Source organism: Triticum aestivum, chromosome 4D (assembly GCF_018294505.1).
Source record: "Triticum aestivum cultivar Chinese Spring chromosome 4D, IWGSC CS RefSeq v2.1, whole genome shotgun sequence".
Taxonomy (NCBI): domain Eukaryota; kingdom Viridiplantae; phylum Streptophyta; class Magnoliopsida; order Poales; family Poaceae; genus Triticum; species Triticum aestivum.
This window is the reverse complement of record NC_057805.1, coordinates 344,427,304-344,449,289: the sequence shown is the minus strand read 5'-3', so window position 1 is coordinate 344,449,289 and position 21,986 is coordinate 344,427,304. Positions and strand designations below refer to the sequence as shown.

Here is a 21,986-nt window from a genome sequence, read left to right as displayed (position 1 = left end):
CTTGTAGAATAGGAATAGCTCTGTTTGTAATCTATACCTTTTTTACAAGGAGATGAGAACAAAATCAGGGATAGAATTCTCCCAAACACCAGAAGATGGACTACCAAAGGAATTGGAATTCTTTGCCAAACTGTCGACCACTTGGTTTGATTCCTAAAGCAATGCTTGAAGCAAATTTTTGTGAAGTCCATGGCCATTTGTTGACACCCCAAGGTTACTCAAATCTGCTCCTAGGTAGCCATCCATTGCTTGTAGCGATTTGTGAAGTCCAATTTTTGTGAAGTCCATGGCCATTTGTTGACAACCGCAAGCATGCAATCAAATTCGATTTCAACACTATCACTGGCAATAGTTGCTGCAAGATACATACCATTCCTGATAGCCAGTAATTCTGCTGATTCAGCATCACGGACGTGGGGTAAGAACCAATTTGCAGCTGCAACAAAATCTCCATAACCATCACGAACGAGAGCTCCACTTGCACCTAAGAGAGTATCTGCACACAGAACCGTGGCAAGGTTTCTTTCACATATGATCATACTTCTGATCTGGCATCTTAGGAGTCGTTGACTTAATGAAGATTGTAGCCAAGACCCTAATAGATAGTGCAGTTTTTCCTGGAGTTTGGACCACTATTCCCATCTGACGACGTTGCCATCAAATATACCACGCCGCTACAAGGGCTAATTCCGCAGTTGGGAGTTCATTTGAGAGTGCGTTTAGCTTCTAGAGAATTTCCAACGTTATCGATCCTCCATAACAGATCTGTCGATCTCTTCTAGCAAACCAAGCTCATCCCAAATATGCTACACCGGAATAAACAATGATGTACATCTTCAACTCCAACCGCACAAACAGGACACTGTGGTGAACAAGGTACGTACCGAGAAGCTAGAACGCCATAACAAGGGAGAACTCCATGCAAAATGTTTCACCTTGCCCGGGACTCGCATCCGCCACAAGTCCTTCCATACTGGGTTGACATTTATACTCCCATGACCATCTGTTCCTGCAAGCCTGTGTCCAAATTGGTGTTTGAATTCTTTGTGATTAGCTGACCGAACTGAAAAAGAACCAGAGCGAGTATAATTCCATGCAACAAAATCCTCGCCCATCTGAACATTCAAGGGGATCTGTAGTATTTTGTGCACGTAGACAGGAGAAAAAAAAATCACGTATAAGGTTCTCATCCCAGGTTCCCAGGTGAGGGTCAATTAACTCTTCCACTTTTGATAGCATGGTGACGCCTCTAGGGGTGATGATCTTACTAGTAACGCTTGTTGGGATCCAAGGATCCTGCTATATGTTAATTTGAGAACCGGTGCCAACTCTCCAAATACACCCTCTTTTAAAAGTTTGGATGCCTGCAACAATATTTTGCCATGTAAAGGACGACCCCTTTTTTGGTACAGTATTGAGAATTATTTCATCTGGATAGTATTTAGCTCTTAGCACTTGCGCACATAAAGAGCCAGTGTTCTGAATTAGTCGCCAACACTTGCTAACATAGCAAGATTGAAACTGTGTAGGTCCCTAAATCCCAAGCCCCCATTCCTCTTCGGTATATATAATTTTCACCACGCAAACCAATGCATCTTCTTCTCATCATTATCTCCCCACCAAAAACTAGATATATCATTGGTTATCACATGCAAATTACTTTCGGCATTTTAAAAACTGGCATTGCATATGATGGAATTGCTTGTGCCACTGATTTGACCAAGACCTCTTTACCTTGCATTGAAAGTATTTTTTCCTTCCAACCTTTGAACCTTTGACACACTCTATCAATTGGAAACAGTCACTTCTGTCCACACCAACCATTGTAGGAAGGCCCAGATATGTATCTATGAGAGCTTCTGTTAATATATTCAATTCCCTACACACATTTTCCCTTACAACAACATTAGTGCTCGGACTGAAAAAGATACTACCTCCATTTTTATATACAAGGCCACAAACTCAAATTACAGGTATCAAGGTAAAATTTAATGCATAATTTACAAGCCATTTTTTCTTTTCGTTTACTGGTATCATTAATACGCAATAAGGATGCAAGGAAATTGAGTGGAGGAAGTAGGTAGTGTCATTATGACTGCATACATGCAAGTACTCCTCGATTACTGGATTATTAAACATGTTGCTAGTACGAGGAAATATCATTAATTCTTTCCTCGATTACTGTTGGTGGCCTTGTATTGATGCAAAACGTATATTTCATAGTGGCATTGTATAAGTAAATGGAGGGAATACTGGATTTAGCATTACTGACTAGTTGTCCCGAACTCCTGCAATATGTGTCCAACACCCTCATTAGGGTACCCACACTATGTGTGTCCGCTTTCATTAAGATCAATGAGTCATCAGCAAATAGCATGTGTGAAACAGGAGGGGCATTCCTACATACTTTAATGCCTTCCAAGCCCCCAGTCTCCTCCTCATGAAATAACATGCTTGAAAGGCCTTGTGACGCCCCCGATTCGACCGTACACTAATCATACACGCAAATGTGTACGATCAAGATCAGGGACTCACGGGAAGATATCACAACACAACTCTAGACACAAATAAAAATAATACAAGCTTCATATTACAAGCCAGGGGCCTCGAGGGCTCGAATACAAGCTCGATACACAAGCGTCAGCGGAAGCAACAATATCTGAATACAAACATAAGGTTAAACAAGGATGCCTTAAGAAGGCAAACACAAAAGCAGCAACGATCGAAGAGGCAAGGCCTCCTGCCTGGGACCTCCTAACTACTCCTGGTCGTCGACGGCCTCCATGTAGTAGTATCCATCGGCGGTGGCATCTGGCTCCAGGGATCCACCATCTGGTTGCAACAACCGGAAAGAAGGAAGAAGGGAAAAAAAGGTAGCAAAGCAACCGTGAGTACTCATCCAAAGTACTCGCAAGCATCAGATCTATACTAAGTATGCATTGGTATCAAATGAAAGGGTTGTATATGTGGACTGAACTGCAGAATGCCAGAATAGAGGGGAAGACCTAGCCTATCGAAGACTAGCATCTTCAAGCAACTCCAAGCATCTTGCAGCATGTAGAAGAGTATAGAATAGTAGTTTAATATTTAACAAACATGTTGTAACATCAACGCCCAGAGATCCTTCCTCGACTCTCTGCGAGAAAGCAATCTCGGAGCCACATATCCATCACATGTCTCATGTAACCAGTTCTAATTGTAATAGATCAAGATACAAGTCTGAACGTCCATTACTGTGGACACAATATTCGAATATATAACTTCCCTGCAGGGGTGCACCACGTTACCCAACACGCTCGATCACTCTGGCCGGACACACTTTCCTGGGTCATGCCCGGCCTCGGAAGATCAACACGTCGTAGCCCTACCTAGGCTCAGTAGAGAGGTCCCCATCGGTCTACATCCTAAGCACTCGGGGGTCTGGCCCATCGCCCGTTGCACTCCGGGTCATTGCGTGCAGGGCGATACAGGCCACCTCCACTGGGGCGCCGACCAGGCCGTGCCTCAATGCTGAACTGGACGTCTGACAAAGCTTCGGCTGATGCCGCGACGTCGAGGCCCATATCTATTTTCGCGTGGTGGTTAGTGCGTAAAGGCCAGAGGCCAACTCAGAACAAATACCCAAACATGTTAGTGCATTGGGGGCTCGCGGAGACGAGCAGAGACTCACGATAATGTGACCCCGTCGCCCCGTCTCATCGACTTACGGCAAGGGCCCAGACTGCCCGGCCGTGCCATGTAGAAAACTTGCGGGTGCTCTACGGGCCCGCCCGACTTTCACATCAACTCGCGGGTACCCCTCAGGGCCGACCCGACTTCAACAATGGTCTCAAGTAAAGTCAAGGTAACCGTGTGTCCAAACATCAAGGGGAAAACCCGAGGAATCACCTTCGGTGGATTCCACTCGATGTAATCATCAAGGTGAACATATGAGGAACCACCCTCGAGGTTCACACTTGAGGAACCACCCTCGTTGACCACGACCGAATAGCTACACGACAGAGTTGTCATCAGGAGTGCGTTGTGAGGTATCACCCTCGGCACTCGATAGTAGCTCTGCAGAGTCGAGCAACAAAAGGGGCGTGATGTGATGTGAGGTGTCGGGCTCTGGTCGTCGATCACGTTGATCGAGTCGTCGATGATGAAGCAGGGGCAACAGGACAAGGTGGGAGGGGGTCACTGATGGATCACCAACCAACCTATACTAAGCAGTTTAGGATAAGCAGGTAAGGTACAATGAGCAGGTTACAAAAAGCAGGCTATGCATCAGAATAGGAGCAATCAATTACAGTAGCAAAATCTAATGCAAGCATGAGAGAATGGAATGGGTGATATCGAGATGATCAAAGGGGGGGCTTGCCTGGAAGCTCCGCTGAAAGGGAAGAAGGGTTGTCGTCGACGTAGTCGATCACAGCGGCATCAGCAGCGGGCTCGGGGTCTACCGGAGAGAAGAGGGGGAAGAAACAATAAATACAGAGCAAACAAGTGCAATACTCCCTCCATTTTGGTATACAAGGCCACTATCAAAATTACAATTTGCAGCTATACAAGGCCACTAACACAAATCGATGTAAAATTGATGAGGTTTGCCTCGTACTAGCAACCGAAGACATTAATACCTCATGCATGCATGCGGGAGTGAGAAGATTGATTTGCATGCACCGTATTAATCAACCAACAAGGAGTGAGAGAGTTGTCTTGTTGTGCGTTGAAGAGAAAAATACACATTAATTAACACGTCAAGCAAGGAGAAAAGACTAGTTTGCAACATTGGTTTAAGTAGCCATTAGTTTCTACCTTGGTACCTGTAATATGGGTTTGTGGCCTTATATACAAAAATGGAGGGAGTACTATGCATGACAAGACAATAAGCAGCTCTAGGGGTAATCTAGCGCGGTGCTACACGATACCGGCAAAGGGGGAAATCATCCGGGAGTGTTTCCCCAGTGTTAGGCATTTTCGGACAGACGAACCAGAGGGGGACGGTTGCAGGTTCGCTATGCTAGGGACGTGTGGCAGACGAACAGGTTGCATATTCTGATTCGTCTCGTCATTCTGAGCAACTTTCATGTATAAAACTTTTTCATCGGAGTTACAAAAATGTTTCTATGATTTTTCAAAGTTTTAAATTTTTTCCAAATTACGGGATTTATTTTTATTCGAATAATATATTAAACGGAAAAGGCTAGATGCACCAGAAAGTGTACCAGCAAGAGGACAAAGGGGCTGACAGGTGGGCTAGGTCAACTGTTGCCTCAGCAGTCAACAGTTGACTGGTCAAATGTGAACAGTGCGGTGGGTCCTGCCTGTCATTGACTGATTTGTTAACAGATTTAATTGTTTAGATTAGTTTAGCAGAGGACCCACTTGTCATTGACTTGGCTAGTTAAACCTTATCCTTTGGAATAGTGCATGGGTCCCACGTGTCATTTGCACATAACTTTAACTAGGGATTATTTAGTGGTGGGGACTAACTATCAGTGGGTGTTTTGTGCTAGGCTTAGAGCTGAACATCAAATAAGCCCCTAATCTAATTTGGCATGGCCCGTCCATTGTGTGGCTGTGCATCACGCACAAGCACGGACGCAGCTTCAGTGCCTTTGTGAAGCAAAGGCTCAGAGCGCCTTAGCCTACAATATCAGCCCCTCATTCTATATTCAATGGACAGGATTCACTCAAGTCCAAAAAGGCCCAGCTTTAGTAGTTTCAGCGGAGAGACAAGGCGGGGCGAGGCGTTTTCGCGGGGGCGGCATCCAGTTCTCCCGCGCGGCCGCGACGGAGGCGAGGGTTTGGCAGGGGAGCCGCCGTCCCCGAGCTTGCGCGCGGCGTCGAACCCGGCCGTCGCGGCGCGGAGCTGCTCGTAGGTGAAGGCCCGGCTGCTCGGGAGGACTGGGACGCCTGGGACGCCTGCTGCAATGCGCGGCCGCCCTCCCCCTTGCCGCGGATGTGGCGGACTGCGATGGCGACGCAGAGGTAGAGCAGGAGCACGGCCAGCAGCGACGAGCGCGGTGGTGAGCATGCGGCCTCGCGCCACCGCTGCCAGCACCGCCGCCGCTCTTGACCCGGTGCTGGTGGGCGTGCGGGTGCGGGGGAGGAGGGGGCTCGTGGTCGCCGAGCCGGGACGTGGCCGGCGGCGGGAGCGCGGCGGCCAGGAGGAGGAGCAGCAGTCGCCGTTTCGCCGGAGGTAATTTTGATTTTAGTCGAATTTTACTGCAGTCAAGCTCAAACCGTGAGCACCTAATTATTCAGAAGTTGAAATGATGCTTTCACTAGTAGTAATGCTTTAACATTTTTACGGGATTACATGGTTCTGCAAGTTGTAGTAATTCTTTTGCTCCAGATCACACACACCAGATATAATACATGGTTGTGCAAGTTCAGATCACACACCACACGCACACACACCAGATATTAAGAAGTAGAGCAATCTGAATTTTGTAGTACTGGTGAAAGAACACTAACTAATATTCAGATATACTACTAGTGCAATATTAGTATTAGTAATTGTTTCAAGTTTGCATCTAGAATATTAGTTGGTGTTGTGCAATTTAGTCAGCTGATTATATGTGTTGGCGGTGGCAGATAAATTGGGTGGTGTGCAATGAAGGGGATGCCTCAAGTTGGCATGTTCTTTGAAAGTTCAGAGGAGGCTTGGCTGTTTTGGAGAGCATATGGTGGTCGTGTTGGCTTTGATGTGAGGAAAAGGTACAACAATGTGAGCAAATTTGATGGTAAGGTAACCTCTTGCAGATTTGTTTGTGCCAATGAAGGTCATCGCAAAAAGGGGCAAAGAGAATTCATTCAGAAGTGCTTTAGAGCTCAAACAAGAACTGATTGCAAAGCTCGGATGAGTCTTACATTGGATCAAGAGTCCGAAAACTTGGAAATCACTGATGTAGTTCTTGAACATAATCACCTCCTTCACTTGCCACAAACCCGCCACCTGATGGCTTCCCAAAGGAAAATTTCAGAATTTCAAGCTTTTGAAATCGAAGCCGCGGATGATTCTGGAATTAGGCCTCAAGCTGCATATGAGCTTGCTACTCGTCAAGTTGGTGGACCACTTAATCTCGGATACACTCCTCGTGATCACAGAAATCATTTGCAAAGCAAGAGGCAGAGGGAGTTGGCTTTTGGTCAGGCGGGCAGCATGTTAAAGTATTTTCAAGACAAAATTGTTGAAAATCCATCATTTCAATATGCTTTGCAACTAGATTGTGAGGAGAATATATCAAACATTTTCTGGGCTGATGCTAAAATGATGTTAGACTATGCACACTTTGGCGATGTTGTCACATTTGACACTACTTTTGGCACAAACAAGGAATATAGGCCATTTGGTGTTTTTCTTGGGCTCAATCAGTTTAGGGAGACTAAAGTTTTTGGTGCTGCACTGATGTTTGACGAAACATTAGCCTCATTCAAATGGCTCTTTAAAACTTTCCTAGGTGCGCATAATGGAAGACAACCAAGAACTATTTATACCGATCAAGATTATGCAATGGGTAGAGCTGTAGAGGATGTGTTCACAGAAGCATATCATGGACTGTGTACATTTCATATAATGCAAAATGCTGTCAAACATCTATCTCCGATTAAGGGTGAAGACGAAGATGAGGGTGAAGAGAAAGAGGAGGGTGAAGACAAAGATTAAGGCGAAGAATCACATATTCTCATAGATTTTAGTGCTTGTATGTATGGCTATGAGGACAAGGAAGAGTTTGAAGAAGCATTTGCCAACATGAGGTTAAAGATGCATAAGCAAACTTGGTTCGATAGTATCTACAAGGTAAAAGAAAAGTGGGCTGAATGTTTTATGAGAGACGTCTTCAGTTTGGGAGTGAGAAGCACAAAATTAAGTGAGAGCTTCAACAATTTATTGAAGAACCATTTGAAATCTGATTTCCATATTGTTAGATTTTTAAAGCATTTTGAAAGGATAGTGGAACAAAAAAGAAACAAAGAGCTGGAATCTGAATTTGAAGCAAGAAAAAACATACCAAGAATCAAGATGAGCACGCCTATGTTGGTACAAGCAAGCAAAGTGTACACTCCAACCATTTTTGAAGCTTTCCAAAGTGAGTATGAAAGATCCATGGCTGCATGTAGTAGAGTATTGGATGGAAACAAATATGTTGTTGCTATTGGTAGTTTGCATGGTGATTCAACTTTTGAGGATGAGCGCATAGTGATAGGTGATCCTTTTAACCAAACAGCAACATGCACTTGTGGAATGTTTGAAAGGGCAGGAGTGTTGTGTGGACATGGATTGAAAGTTCTTGATTTGATGAACATAAAGACACTAGCAACACATTATGTCTTGAAGAGATGGACTAGGTAAGCACGCAAAGGAAGTATATTGGATAGGCAAGGAAGGAATGTGGTAGAAAATCCAAAACTGAAAGCTATGCTTCGGTACAAGGAACTATCTCATAAATTTCTTAGTATGGCATTTAAAATAGCCTACTCCACAGAATGTTGTGTGCTATTAGAAAATGCACTTGATCACGTTGGTCCACAGTTGGAGGAAAAACTCAATGCATCTACTAGTGCTATGAATGAACCAAATAATGACCAAGAAAATGCTGACCCAAATGTGCAGGGCGTGGCCACATGCGAGCGTGGGGCGCGGGTGCAGGCTGTGCTGGGTGCAAGGCAGAGGCAGGGAACGGCGGACGCGGTCGGGTGGAGCAGCACGGCAGCAGCAGCGGTGGGCAGGCAAGCAGAGCAACGCAGTAGTGCGGGCGAGCGGCGAGCGAGGCCGTGCGCATGCGGGCGAGCGCGGGGCGTAGACTGGGGCGCAGTGACCGCGCGATGATCGCGGCCACGGTCAGAAGCACGGACGGCGCGGACGATGTGACGCCCGGATAATTAGGCTACAGTAATTCCACGTTAATGATGCCACGTCACCACGGTTACTGTTCTTAATCTCGCGTTAGTTCAAAACCGATTCAAATTCAAATTTGAATTTAAGGCAAACAACAAAAGTTTTCAAATGTTAAAACTAAAATGTTCGGGTTGTGACAAATATTGCATAGGTAGTTATGGTGAAGAACCCATATTTAAATAAAATATTTAAATGCACGATAGTAGATAAAATTGCGGCAAAACAATTATTTAAATGCTTTTAAATACTAAAAAAATATTAAACTAATTCATTTGGTCACCAAGTTTGTTGAGGAAGTTGCCTTGTTATTATGGTAAATTAGGAGCTGGAGTTATATGTTTGTAAAAGGTTTGCTAACTAAAATAATTAAAACAGATAGGAAAAATAAACGAAGGGAAAAAGTAGAAGAGAAAGCAACCCCTTTGGCCCAACTAGGCCACGGCCCAGCAGACCGCCGCGCTAGCCGGCCCAGCTAAGCAGGCCTATATGGCCTCCCCTGCCCACTACCAAACCCTAACCGCACCCACTTCTTCTCCCGCGACCCCACGTCGCTCTCCCCCCCCATCCCGATCTGGATCGGGGCTTGACACCGTGACGCCGCCGCCCGGTGCCCGCGCCTCGCCCTGCGCCCCGCCGCCGCCCTGGCTCCGCAGGGCGCCGTGCTCGAGCCCCGCGCCGCCTGGCGACCCTGCTGCGGTGGACAAGCCGCCCGCCGGCGACGACCCCCCTCCCTCGCGCCCGTGCCACAGCCTCCTCCTCACCGGACCCCGCCACCGCCCGTCGCCTCATCCTCCTCGTCTCCTCGCCGTCGACGCGTCCCCGTCCTCCTCCCCAAAGGCTGCACCGAGCCTCGCCGCCCCCTGCTCACCAACGCTGGTGAGGACCCCGGTCTCCTCCTCCTCCCCGTGCCCTCACGCCGGCGCTCGCCCGCGCCACCACACCATCCGCTCCGCATGCCCCAGCACGCGCCCGTCTCTGCGCGTCGCTATGCTCGACCACGACCGCGCCCCACCACAGCTCTCCCCACGCCCGCGCGCTCCGGCCGCCCCTGCTTCCTCCCGCTCTGCTCCACCTCCGGCCGCGGCCAAGGCCGCGCCCGACGCCCAACCGCGTGCGCCCACTTGCGTCTACGCGAGCCCCACCGCCCCGATGTGTGATCGTCGCCCCGCCACGGTCGTCCGCGGCCACCTCCACCCTGCACCGGACCTCGGCAACCACCGCGCCGCCCGCTGCCGTTTCCGTCCCGCGGCGGCCCTGCTGCGCCGCGTCGACGCGCATACTTGGCCTGCTGCGCCGCTACTGCCCCTCGTCGCGGTGGCCGCCGGCGCCCAGTGCCCATCACTCCCCTGTCGGCCTGGGCGGGTGCCCAGTGCCCGCTCCTGGCGCCCGCGTACCCGTGCCCATTAAGGCCCCCAGGGGCCTATGACAAGGGGCCTCGCCCCAGAACGTTTTTATTAAAGAATAAATAAATAAATAAATAAATAAAAGTAATATTAATTAATTAATTAACTTAATTAATTTTGTTTAGACTAACCTAATCATTAGGTAAACTAATTAACTCTATTTAATTAACCTGCTAACTAGGCAGCCTATGACATGCGGAGCCCACACATTAGTTGACCCAGTCAAACGCACTGTTGGCTGCTGACGTCATATTCCTTTTTTGTCAATATAAATAATTTCAGAATATGTTTTAAACTTGCAAAAATCATAGAAAATAAACCGTAGCTCGGATCGAAAAACTTTATACATGAAAGTTGCTCAAAAAATGGGGCGAATCCGAATACGCGGTCCGTTTACCTGTCAGATGCCTCTAACTATCTGAACATGGAACTTTCCCCCCTTCGGTCATCTGTCTGACATAGGTCCGGAACCGGGAAAACATTCCCGGTTGAATTCCCCCTTCACCTATTCGTGTAGACATACGTTAGGTCACACCCGGCACGTCATATTACCATGTTATGCTTTATGATGCTTTGTTTGCTTTATATTTATTGTTTCTTCCCCCTCTGTATTTATTGTAATTTTGATAGTGGCCTTGTATACCAAAATGGAGGGAGTATTGCACTTGTTTGCTCTGTATTTATTGTTTCTTCCCCCTCTTCTCTCCGGTAGACCCCGAGACCGATGCTGCCCCTGTGATCGACTACGTCACCAACGAATCTTCTTCCATTGCAACAGAGCTTCCAGGCAAGCCCCCCTTTTGATCAACCCGATATTGCCCATTCCATTCTCTCATGCTTGCATTAGATTTTGCTACTGTAATTGATTGCTCCTATTCTGATGCATAGCCTGCTTTTGTAACCTACTTATTGTTACTTACCTGCTTATCCTAAACTGCTTAGTATAGGTTGGGTAGAGACCCATCAGAGACCCCCACTTTGTCCCGACTGCCCCGCTGGATTATCAGAAGACCCGATCAACGAGATCGAAGACCAGGCCCCGGCACCGCACATTACTATGGTTACTATGACTTTACACTGAACCATGTTACTAAAGACGGGTCGGCCCTGAGGGGTACCCGCGCGAGCATATTTGCGAGTGATGAGGAGTCGGGTTGACCTGGAGGGTGCCCGCGAGATAATTACGAGGCGTGGTCGGGCATTCTTAGCCCTTGCCGCAAGTCCTCGAGACGGGGCGACAGGGTCACATCTTTCGTGAGTCTCTGCTTGTTACCGCACATTCCTAATCCACTATGATTTGGATATTTGATCTGAGGGGCCTCTGGCCTGATAGCACTAACAATCACGTGGGCATAGTATGGGCGTTCTGCGTCGTATGCATCAGCCGAAGCTTAATAGACGTCAGCAACTGAGTGGCGCGCGCCGGGTTGGACTGCGTAAGCACCTGCCTTTTTGAAGGAGGTAGCTAGGTCCGCTCACCGGCCGCGTTCGCAACGTGCAGGAGTTCCCGGGGCGATGGCCCATGACCCCTGGGGGCATAGGTTTAGTCCGGCATGCTGACCTCTCTATTAAGCCTAGGTCGGGTTGCGGCGTATTGTTTGGCGAGGCCGGGCATGACCCAGGAAAGTGTGTCCGGCCGGAGTTAATCGAGCGTGGTGGGTAAGTTGGTGCACCCCTGCAGGGAAGAAAACATCTATCGATAGCCTGTCCTACGGTAACAGACACTCGGAGTTGTATCCCGATCGATACAACTAGAACTGGATACTTGTGATGAGAAATGGATTGTGATGAGAAATGGATAGTATGGCTCTGGGTTTGCTTTCTCGCAGGGAGTCGAGAAAGGATCTCTGGTCGAGGTTGATAACACTACTACTACTTTACTTTATGCCACTCTTATCTCTTCTGATGCTGCAAGATGCTTGGAGCTGCTTGAAGATGCTAGTCTTCGATAGGCTAGGCTTTCCCCTTCTCTTCTGGCATTCTGCAGTTCAGTCCACAGATACAGCCCAATTCATTGATATCGATGCATATGTAGTGTAGATCCTTGCTTGCGAGTACTTTGGATGAGTACTCACGGTTGCTTTGCTCCCCCTTTTCCCCCTTTCTTCTTCTTTCCGGTTGATGCAACCAGATATCGGAGTCCAGGAGCCAGATGTCACCACGACGATTACTACTACACCGAGGGTGCCTACTACTACGTGGAGACCGCCGACGACCAGGAGTAGTTAGGAGGCTCCCAGGCAGGAGGCCTTGCCTTTTCGATCGATGTTGCTTTTGTGCTAGCCTTCTTAAGGCAAACTTGCCTAACTCATGTCTGTACTAAGATATTGTTGCTTCCGCTGACTCTTGTGTATTCGAGCTTATGTATTCGAGCCCTCGAGGCCCCTGGCTTGTAATATAAAGCTTGTATTATTCTAATTTGTATCTAGAGTTGTGTTGTGATATCTTCCCGTGAGTCCTTGATCTTGATCGTACACATTTGCGTGTATGATTAGTGTACGATTGAATCGAGGGCGTCATAGACGGTGACCTATGACGGTTAATCGAGGAGGGGGAGAGGAGGAGGCTGCTCACATCGTTGCAGGTGAGGCTCGGGGAAGACGGTGAGGTAGCGACAGCCGGGGATCGGCGGTTGAGGTCTCGGTGGCCACAGGTGAAGAAGATGACGCGTGCGGCGTCCGTGCGGCTCCGATCTGAAGAGGTAGGTGACGTAGATGAAGGCGGCGGTGCTCCTCGACATGGGCAGACGCCGCGGGGTGGCCGGTGGCCGTGCTTATGGAGAGAACATGTCGATGGTGGTGCCGGCTTGTCGCGGGGAGAACGAAAGCAGCGCGAGGGGAAGGGAATGGTGGCTAGGGTTCGCCCAGAGGGGGCGGGGTGACCTAGTAGGTTCTCGGGGTCCTCGGATGGCCGCCGCGTGCGCATCCGCGCCCACGGACGAGACCTCGTTGTTGGCGCCTCCGGCACCCGTAAGGAGCTTGGGCGCCTACGTCGATTCTTTGTGGGTTGTATTGTTGGAAGCCCACTCGTGCGTCTGAACTGTTTCGCTGTTTCGTTTGAACTGTGTCGCCCAGGAACGAAGGGTGTTGGCAGTTTAGTAAAGTAACTGTTTCGCTGTTCAGTACAGTAACTGTTTCGCTGATTCTTATATGGATTTAGTTCGTGGTAAAAACAAGAAGACGGGTGATTTTTGACTGTTTCTTTTATTTGTTTGTTGAAGAACATTAACAAAATTGTGTTTTCTCACTCAATTTTTTTCCGTATGAATTATTGAGTTTGTGTTTGGATAATATTTTACAAAATAATATGCGTTTAATTCAAAGTAAATAAAAATTCAAAATGAGTAGTACATTCTGCGGAATATGTCAACTTTCATGAGTAAGTAAAAAAGAAAACTTAATCTTCGAACACGTAGTTTCTATGTCTTATATTACATAACATTGGGATTGATGCTTGAGCACGCAAGTTGACATGATGGTCCTGTTGAACTAAAATGATGAACTTATTTTTGCTTGACAGGAACTAAGTTTCGATATTCAGAAGTTACTTCGCAAAAAAATTGTTGCGACCTTCATATTTGGCAGATGGGAAAAATGAATTACTTGAAGAGCTGGAATCCCTGTGAATTGGGAGAACACTTATACCTTGAAATTTAGTGAGAGGTCATCTTATAATGCTACCGCCGAACTAAGCAAAATAAGATGCATAAAGGATAAACATCACATGCAATCAATATAAGTGATATGATATGACCATCATCATCTTGTGCCTTTGATCTCCATCTCTAAAGCACCGTCATGATCACCATCGTCACTGGCTTGACACCTTGATCTCCATCGAAGCATCGTTGTCGTCTCGCCAACTATTGCTATCACGACTATCGCTACCAGTTAGTGATAAAGTAAAGCAATTACATGGCAATTGCATTTCATACAATAAAACGACAACCATAAGGCTCCTGCCAGTTGCCGATAACTGTTACAAAACATGATCATCTCATACAACAATTTATATCATCACGTCTTGACCATATCACATCACAACATGCCCTGCAAAAACAAGTTAGATGTCCTCTACTTTGTTGTTGCAAGTTTTACGTGGCTGCTACGGGCTTAGCAAGAACCGTTCTTACCTACGCATCAAAACCACAATGATTTTTTGTCAAGTGTGTTGTTTTAACCTTCAACAAGGACCAGGAGTAGTCACACTCGATTCAACTAAAGTTGGAGAAATAGAAACTCACTAGCCACCTGTGTGCGAAGCACGTCGGTAGAATCAGTCTCGCGTAAGCGTAGACGTAATGTCGGTCTGAACCGCTTCATCCAACAATACAGCCGAATCAAAGTATGACATGCTGGTAAGCAGTATGACTATTATCGCCCACAACTCTATGTGTTCTACTCGTGCATATAACATCTACGCATAGACCTGGCTCGGATGCCACTATTGGGGAACACAACATTTCAAAAAAATTACCTACGATCACGCAAGATCTATCTATGTGATGCATAGCAACGAGCGGGAGAGTGTGTCTACGTACCCTCGTAGACCGAAAGCGGAAGCGTTTAGTAACGCGGTTGATGTAGTCGAACGTCTTCGCGATCCAACTGATTAAGTACCGAACGCACGGCACCTCCACGATCTGCACACATTCAGCTCGGTGACGTCCCTCAAACTCTTGATCCAGCTGAGGCCGAGGGAGAGTTCCGTCAGCACGACGGCGTGGTGACGGTGTTGATGAAGTTACCGACGCAGGGCTTTGCCTAAGCACTACAACGATATGACCGAGGTGGAAATCTGTGGAGGGGGGCACCGCACACGGCTAAGATCAACTTTGATGTGTTCTAGGGTGCCCCCTTCCCCACGTATATAAAGGAGGGAGGGGGAGGCCGGCCGGCCCTCATAGGCGCGCCAAGGGGGGAGGAATCCTCCTCCTAGTAGGAGTAGGACTCCCCCCTTTCCTAGTCCTACTAGGAGAAGAAGGAAGGAGGGGGAAAGAGAAGGAAGGAGGGGGCGCCGCCCCTCCCCCTAGTCCAATTCGGACTAGGCCCATGGGGGGGGGGGCGCGGCCAGCCCTTGGCAACCTCTCTCTCTCCCCTAGGCCCAATAAGGCCCATTACTTCTCCGGTGGTTCCGATAACCCTTCTGGCACTCCGATATTTATCCGGTGACCCCCGGAACTCATCCGGTGTCCGAATAACATCATCCAATATATCATTCTTTATGTCTCGACCATTTCGAGACTCCTCGTCATGTCGGTGATCACATCCGGGATTCTGAACTACCTTCGGTACATCAAAACACATAAACTCATAATACCGATCGTCATCGAACGTTAAGCGTGCGGACCCTACGGGTTCGAGAACTATGTAGACATGACCGAGACTCATCTCCGGTCAATAACCAATAGCGGAACCTGGATGCTCATATTGGCTCCCACATATTCTACGAAGATCTTTATCGGTCAAACCGCATAACAACATACGTTGTTCCCTTTGTCATAAGTATGTTACTTGCCCGAGATTCGATCGACGGTATCTCAATACCTAGTTCAATCTTGTTACCGCCAAGTCTCTTTACTCGTTCCGTAATGCATCATCTCATAACTCATTAGTCACATTGCTTGCAAGGCTTATAGTGATGTGCATTACCGAGAGGGCCCAGAGATACCTCTCCGACAATCGGAGTGACAAATCTTGATCTCGATCTATGCCAACTCAGCAAACACCATCGGAGACACCTGTAGAGCATCTTTATAATCACCCAGTTACGTTGTGACGTTTGATAGCACACTAAGTGTTCCTCCGGTATTCGGGAGTTGCATAATCTCATAGTCATAGGATCACGTATAAGTCATGAATAAAGCAATAACAACAAACTAAACGATCATTGTGCTAAGCTAACGGACGGGTCTTGACAATCACATCATTCTCTAATGATGTGATCCCGTTCATCAAATGACAACTCATGTCTATGGCTAGGAAACTTAACCATCTTTGATTAACGAGCTAGTCAAGTAGAGGCATACTAGTGACACTCTGTTTGTCTATGTATTCACACATGTACTAAGTTTCCGGTTAATACAATTCTAGCATGAATAATAAACATCTATCATGATATAAGGAAATATAAATAACATCTTTATTATTGCCTCTAGGGCATATTTCCTTCATTAACTTGAAGAAGAGGGAAAAGCAAGTACAGGAAAGGAACACATAAGAGAGGAAATATGATGTTCAACCTGAAATGAGTCCGTGGGACTGGTACAAAACGGTAGTCAAAATCCTTTATGTTGAAAGAAGTGCAGTTGGGGTAGGTTTTGGCAAAAAGATACTTGAAGTTGAAAGTTATTGTGCTAATAATTGTAGTGAATTTGGAATTTCCAGATCCATCAGGATTCATTATGTTAAAGAACCTCTCAGTAGTTAAGTTTGTTGTTATTACAATCCACTGCTTATCATTAAAGCATGGTAGATGGACCTGATGAAAGGAAAAGGAAAATGCAATGCATTATTTTACATGTTAAGAAAAAGTGTGGGAAAAAAGTAAGCACATAGTTGGCACTCAGTATCAGAAGTAGAAAAATGAAAGTGCATATATAAGAGAGAAATAATGGAAATTATAAAATTTGCGTTCTCCAAACTGAAGCCCACTGTTGCTTCACTCAACATATCACTACAAGCTGGATATGTAAGATTTAGCATAGGTCTCATAAGAAGATCCTGCGATTAAAAGAAAAGCCATAGAGTGAAGTTAATTCATAGTGTAGAATTGAATTTCATATTGAGTCGTAAGTATCGAAAAAAGAAAAAGTAGAGTGCTCTTAAGTTTAAATTTAAAAAAGGTAGTGATTGCTATAATTCAGAGTGTAGAAAGCTATAATTCAGATAGGAAAATAAAAAAATTAGCGCATTGTAATTAGAGCTGTAGAAATGCATATGGAAGTACCATGTCTTCTCTGCCAACTACGTGGGCAATGTACTGATCACTTGGTAGAAGTCCTTGTCTTCCTCTATGTAGTTGGTATGTGTTCAACCTTTTGGAGTAGCAGTCCAAGGTGTGCGGGTTCATCCAACAACCAGGCATCATTGAAACAGTCAAAGTCTTCTGGTCAACCCATACATCATCGATTTGGAATATCCTTTGACTGTTGATGGACGATTTATGTTAAAACCGAGAGAAAGTTGACAAGGAATGTCTAGAAGAATGTTTTATATTAAGTTTTCAGGAAGAAATTGACTTAACCTACGAAGTTTACCTGATATCTAGGTGTGGGAGAATCGAGTTCATCATCTTGTAAAAATCAGCTTGTAGAGGAGATGAGTGCACTAACTGTTTTGTAGGCATTTGATATGTCTTGTAAATAGTTGAGGCTAAAGAGAATTTTTCAATAATCCTTTGTTCTGCAGCTGCCTTGTCTCTCTGATAACATTCAGCTTCGAAATTTTCTAGTAACTGAAACATCAAAGGATTTGCTACAGGTGTTCCAAACCTGTTTCCTGCTTGTGGTCATTGGTTTTGAAAGCTTCTGTGTGGGCTGTTGCTATATATAAAAGGAGACTTGCTATTACAAATTCGTGGAAGATAATGGCAGTTTGTGTTTGGAACTAATACAGAAGAAGCTGCTGCTGACTGGTTTGCTTGACAGAAAGTAGTCATTTCATCAGGATAATCTGCATGAATTGTATCTGTTTTGGTGCAGCAAGAAGGGTAGTCATGGAGTTTGTTAAGAGGTTTTGGCGGAACGATCAAATTTGGGTTCATCCCAGCAGCAATTGTAGATGGTTCATCATCCAGACAATACATATTATTCCCTGGAAGGCATCAGTTCAAGGGAAAAAGTGTTAAAACAGTAATTTTGACTCATATCTCAAAAAGATATAAGCACTGACAGTTTTGTAATTGAAGTGGGAGAATGAAGCTTAAATTACCTCTGTAGATTAGATCACTGGCTATGAATCTGAATTTAGATAGGCTGAAATTTTCATTTCTCCATGCAATTTCATTGGATGTTGGTAAATATATCTTGTTTGGCTTAGTTTTGATATATTCTTCAAGCTCTGCATATTTATGAAGGAAAAAAACAAAACACATAGTTATTTGTTTGGCAAACTGGGTTGCTTTCAGTAAACTAAAAAAAGAGGAAATACATTAATCAGAATTGAAACCGAAAACATAGAGTAAAAATATGTGTTATCATTAGGAACACTCATTTTACTTAAAAAGGAAAAGACCAGAAAAGTGTACCTTGCATAGGATTAGTTTCTTCGTTGGTATTTGGTATACTAATTTTCTCAATCTTCAAAAGCTCTTTCAAGCTTGGTAAGTTTGTTGAAAAAAGGACACCCATATTTGCATAGTCTTCAGTTACTACAGAATGTGCCAATTTTTCTAGTAAAGCTGTTGTTGTGATGTCCAATGAGTTTGTTGGAGGCAAGACAATAGGGATTGGGAAATTGATTAAATCATTTGAACCTGTATCGAAAGTAGATTTGTCTTCGATCTTTGGGGGAGCGAACTCTTTTCTAGGACAAGAGATTATCACTTTTGAAGTTGTTGATTCCTTTCTAGTTGCAGAATAATTCTCCTTCATTGAGTGCACAAGATTTGCAAATAAAGAGTTCACATCATCAATATATGCTTGAACTGTTGGAATGGAGTTTGTAACTAGAGTTTCCCAAAACTTTTGGCTGCTAGATTCAAGAACTGTTTTCTCCTGTATTCATATAAAGAATGACAAATCAGTAAAAAAAAGTTTGGGTAGTACGTTACTTCATTGTTTGTATAAGAAAAGTGGAAAAAAGGGAATTGTAAATTACTCCAATGTTTTTTTTGCGGGGTAAAATTACTCCATTGTTACTTTAGAAAAGTACTTACTGACCTGCACATTATGAAAAGAAGGGTATTTGTTGTCAATGTACTGGAGAATAACTTCAGGTAGTTGTAAATCCGTACAATTTGTTGTATGATTGAAAGGAGTTGATGAGATATGCTTCATCTGGTACGGACAAAATGAAATATTGTAAGGAAATCATAGTGGGGAATGATTTTAGTAGAAAAAAATGGAAGGTATATTTTTTTCCATTTAGTTAATTATACACTTGAAAGAACAAAAATAGAAGCTGCAAGATAAGTGAATGTATTACGAAGTGACTTACAGAAAGTGTACCGAACTGGTTGTGTTCACCGTGCATAGTATCGAGAGCAATGAATGATTTGAATAGGCTTGTTGACCAGAGAGGTAACCTTGGTTTGATGTTTATTGGAATCCTGAATTCAGAAGTAATCAAGAATTCGAAGTGGAAAATATGCAAAAAAAAACAGATTAGTTAGATAGAATAGCCCTGGTTATGAGCAGAAAGTTTCGAAAAAGGAATAGAAAAATTAGTTAAAAAAATTTGTTTTAAGAAAAGTATTATTCCAACTTGAAAAAAATAACTTACCACCAAGATTAGTTTACAACCTCCAGGCAGATAAGTCTTGTTATGAAGAAGATTGGTTTTGAATTTTTTTATCTGGTGCGTCAAATATGAAAGTGCGAATGAGCACCAGTTGTACTTGGGTATAGATTTGAGATTCCCCAATACGCTGTAGATTTTCTTCATTGGATATCCCTTTGATTAGGACCTATTAAGCAGGAAACTGCTAGGAGCAAGAAAATTATGGAAAATGTTTCCTCTACCATATCATCAGTCATCAGTGATAGTAGATACTCCGTGCTGGGAGCTGATGAACCAAGTAAATTGTGTATGAATTCTGCAGTTTCAGTTGATGGTGTTGTTAGAATTGGTAATCCACCACAAGGAATCCCTAGAATAGTTTGTACTACTAATGGGGTAAACTTAAATTTGAATCCATTGTTGAGTTCAATTGCGCTTGTGATGGTGTTGAACTGCGCAGCTAGCCACAAGAATATGTCATCAATGTTGCATTCGCAGCAAATTTCTTGTAGAGAACCAAAACCGAGTTTCCGAACTATGTTCTTCTGAATATCATTGAGTTCTGATACAAATTTCAGGAATAACTTTAGATGATCATAACCATTCACCTGCTAGCAGAGAACAAAGTAAAAAAAAGTTCACATAGATTGTATTGCATGTACCATATGAAAAAGAAAGGAAAAAAATGATTAGACTAGTTACAAAAACTTGCTATCTCTGCCGTTTACAAAATTAATCATTCAATTATTTGAATGACTTGTTTTCATTGTAACTGACATTTAAGAAAAAGAGAAAGTATTGTGTGGAATAACATTTGATCTATTATTTACTGACCTTCTTTCTTTTAAGGGGGGGGGGAGGGGTGAAATGCACTGTTTTCATTTGCTGCCATGTCTTGGCTCCCCCTTTTCTTAGGTGCACATTCATCCATTTTGAAACCCTGTATTAAAATAAATGTTGGTGAAAAGAGGAGGTTTCAGTTAATGAAAAGAAATGATCATAGTTTGAAAAATGCAATAGTTAGTTGCAGGATGTTTTAGGAGAAAAAATGCAGAATTTGTTTATTTTCATTAGCAAGTGGAGTCTTAGAATTTTTCCACCTTTCTGAATTTGGGCTGTAGAGTTGTCGAACATTTCAGTGGCACCATAGGTAATCTAACCAAGTGTCAAAACAGTTTCTTAGCAAGAATAGAGAGACACAAAATACTTAGGATAGCAACATATCTATCTAGAATGAATGATAGTATTTGTTACGAAGAATAACCCGGAACCAACTTTAATCAGTACACACTTATCTTGTGAAACAGAACACAACATATAGGTGAAACTATACTGCATGCCTGGCAAATATGCATATAGGAGCAGCAATCACAAGAAAATTGCATATGCAGTGCACATCTTAACATAATGTTGAGCTACAATGAGATATGACAAATCCTTCGGAGAACAACCAGCTACGCGACAAATGTTCAATGGTTCAACTCCGGAACCAGATTCAGAAATGGTCCTACTGTAAAATAAACAAATCCTACAGAGAACTGCACATATTCAACGATTCAGATGAGGGTTAAATTCAGAAAATTGGAAAAGGCTGAACTGACTTTTGCTAGCACCAGACTGCATTGCAAAGTAAAACAAGGGAAGGACAAGTGCGCACAAACAGAGATGATAGATGAGAGATAGTTTCAGATGAAAATAACTTAAACTGCCCGTTGGAGATGATAATTCTTAAAGATGAAAGTGCTACTGATTGTGTGAAAGTTTAGGTGTGGCCGATTACTGGTTTGCATCAAACAATTTAGCTACCCTTTCGAGTTGTAATTTCTCCAGATGAAAACCTAGCACGAAGTTATGGAGATGTGTAGGAAAATTATAGGACTAGGATGACGTTGTAGGACTAGGAAAATTGTGGATCTGTAAGAACTCATAGTGGGGAAGCAGGTTACCTGAAGATTCGTGTAGGATTGGGAGACGTAGCCGTAAATTTGAAGCAGCTCGGGCAAAGAAAATCACCAGAGAAAGGTTGGAAATCAGTAGAGATTTGGGGAAAGTGGTTCTGTGGGGAATGGTTGTTTTTTTCAAGTTGGCCCTCCTACTTGTTTCTTTTCCGCGTGTCAGTACGACGGGGCCACCTGTAAGTGTATCGGTGGTCTATTGGAAAGTTTGTTTCTCTGACAATCGAACCCACACTTGTTTGGTAAGCTAAGAAAAGAAAAGAAAATCCTGTTCTTTCTGTGTGATAATTGAAGCAAGAAA

At 44.4% G+C, this 21,986-nt stretch overlaps 2 protein-coding genes across 3 annotated transcripts; one reads left to right on the top strand and one right to left on the bottom strand.

Annotated features, from left to right (window-relative positions):
- The first annotated feature begins 5,707 nt into the window (after nucleotides 1–5,707).
- Nucleotides 5,708–8,505, top strand: LOC123100010 (protein FAR1-RELATED SEQUENCE 5). Its single transcript, XM_044522011.1, has 2 exons — nucleotides 5,708–6,184; nucleotides 6,583–8,505. The coding sequence occupies exon 2, from the start codon at nucleotides 6,602–6,604 to the stop codon at nucleotides 7,652–7,654; it is 1,053 nt and encodes a 350-aa protein (XP_044377946.1). The 5' UTR covers nucleotides 5,708–6,184; nucleotides 6,583–6,601; the 3' UTR covers nucleotides 7,655–8,505.
- A 7,956-nt stretch (nucleotides 8,506–16,461) lies between these two features.
- LOC123100008 (uncharacterized) lies at nucleotides 16,462–20,334 on the bottom strand. 2 transcript variants are annotated; one of them, XM_044522010.1, is made up of 9 exons: nucleotides 19,734–20,334; nucleotides 19,449–19,560; nucleotides 19,172–19,288; nucleotides 18,766–19,006; nucleotides 18,538–18,660; nucleotides 18,222–18,350; nucleotides 17,549–18,104; nucleotides 17,239–17,437; nucleotides 16,462–17,012 (listed from the first exon to the last, which is right to left on the bottom strand). In XM_044522010.1, exons 2-7 carry the CDS (start codon nucleotides 19,482–19,484, stop codon nucleotides 17,800–17,802), a joined length of 951 nt encoding a protein of 316 aa, XP_044377945.1. In that variant the 5' UTR covers nucleotides 19,485–19,560; nucleotides 19,734–20,334; the 3' UTR covers nucleotides 16,462–17,012; nucleotides 17,239–17,437; nucleotides 17,549–17,799. The 2 variants fall into 2 exon arrangements, with proteins under 2 accessions (XP_044377945.1, XP_044377944.1); XM_044522009.1 differs by having other exon boundaries at nucleotides 18,538–19,006.
- Between the last annotated feature and the right edge of the window lie 1,652 nt (nucleotides 20,335–21,986).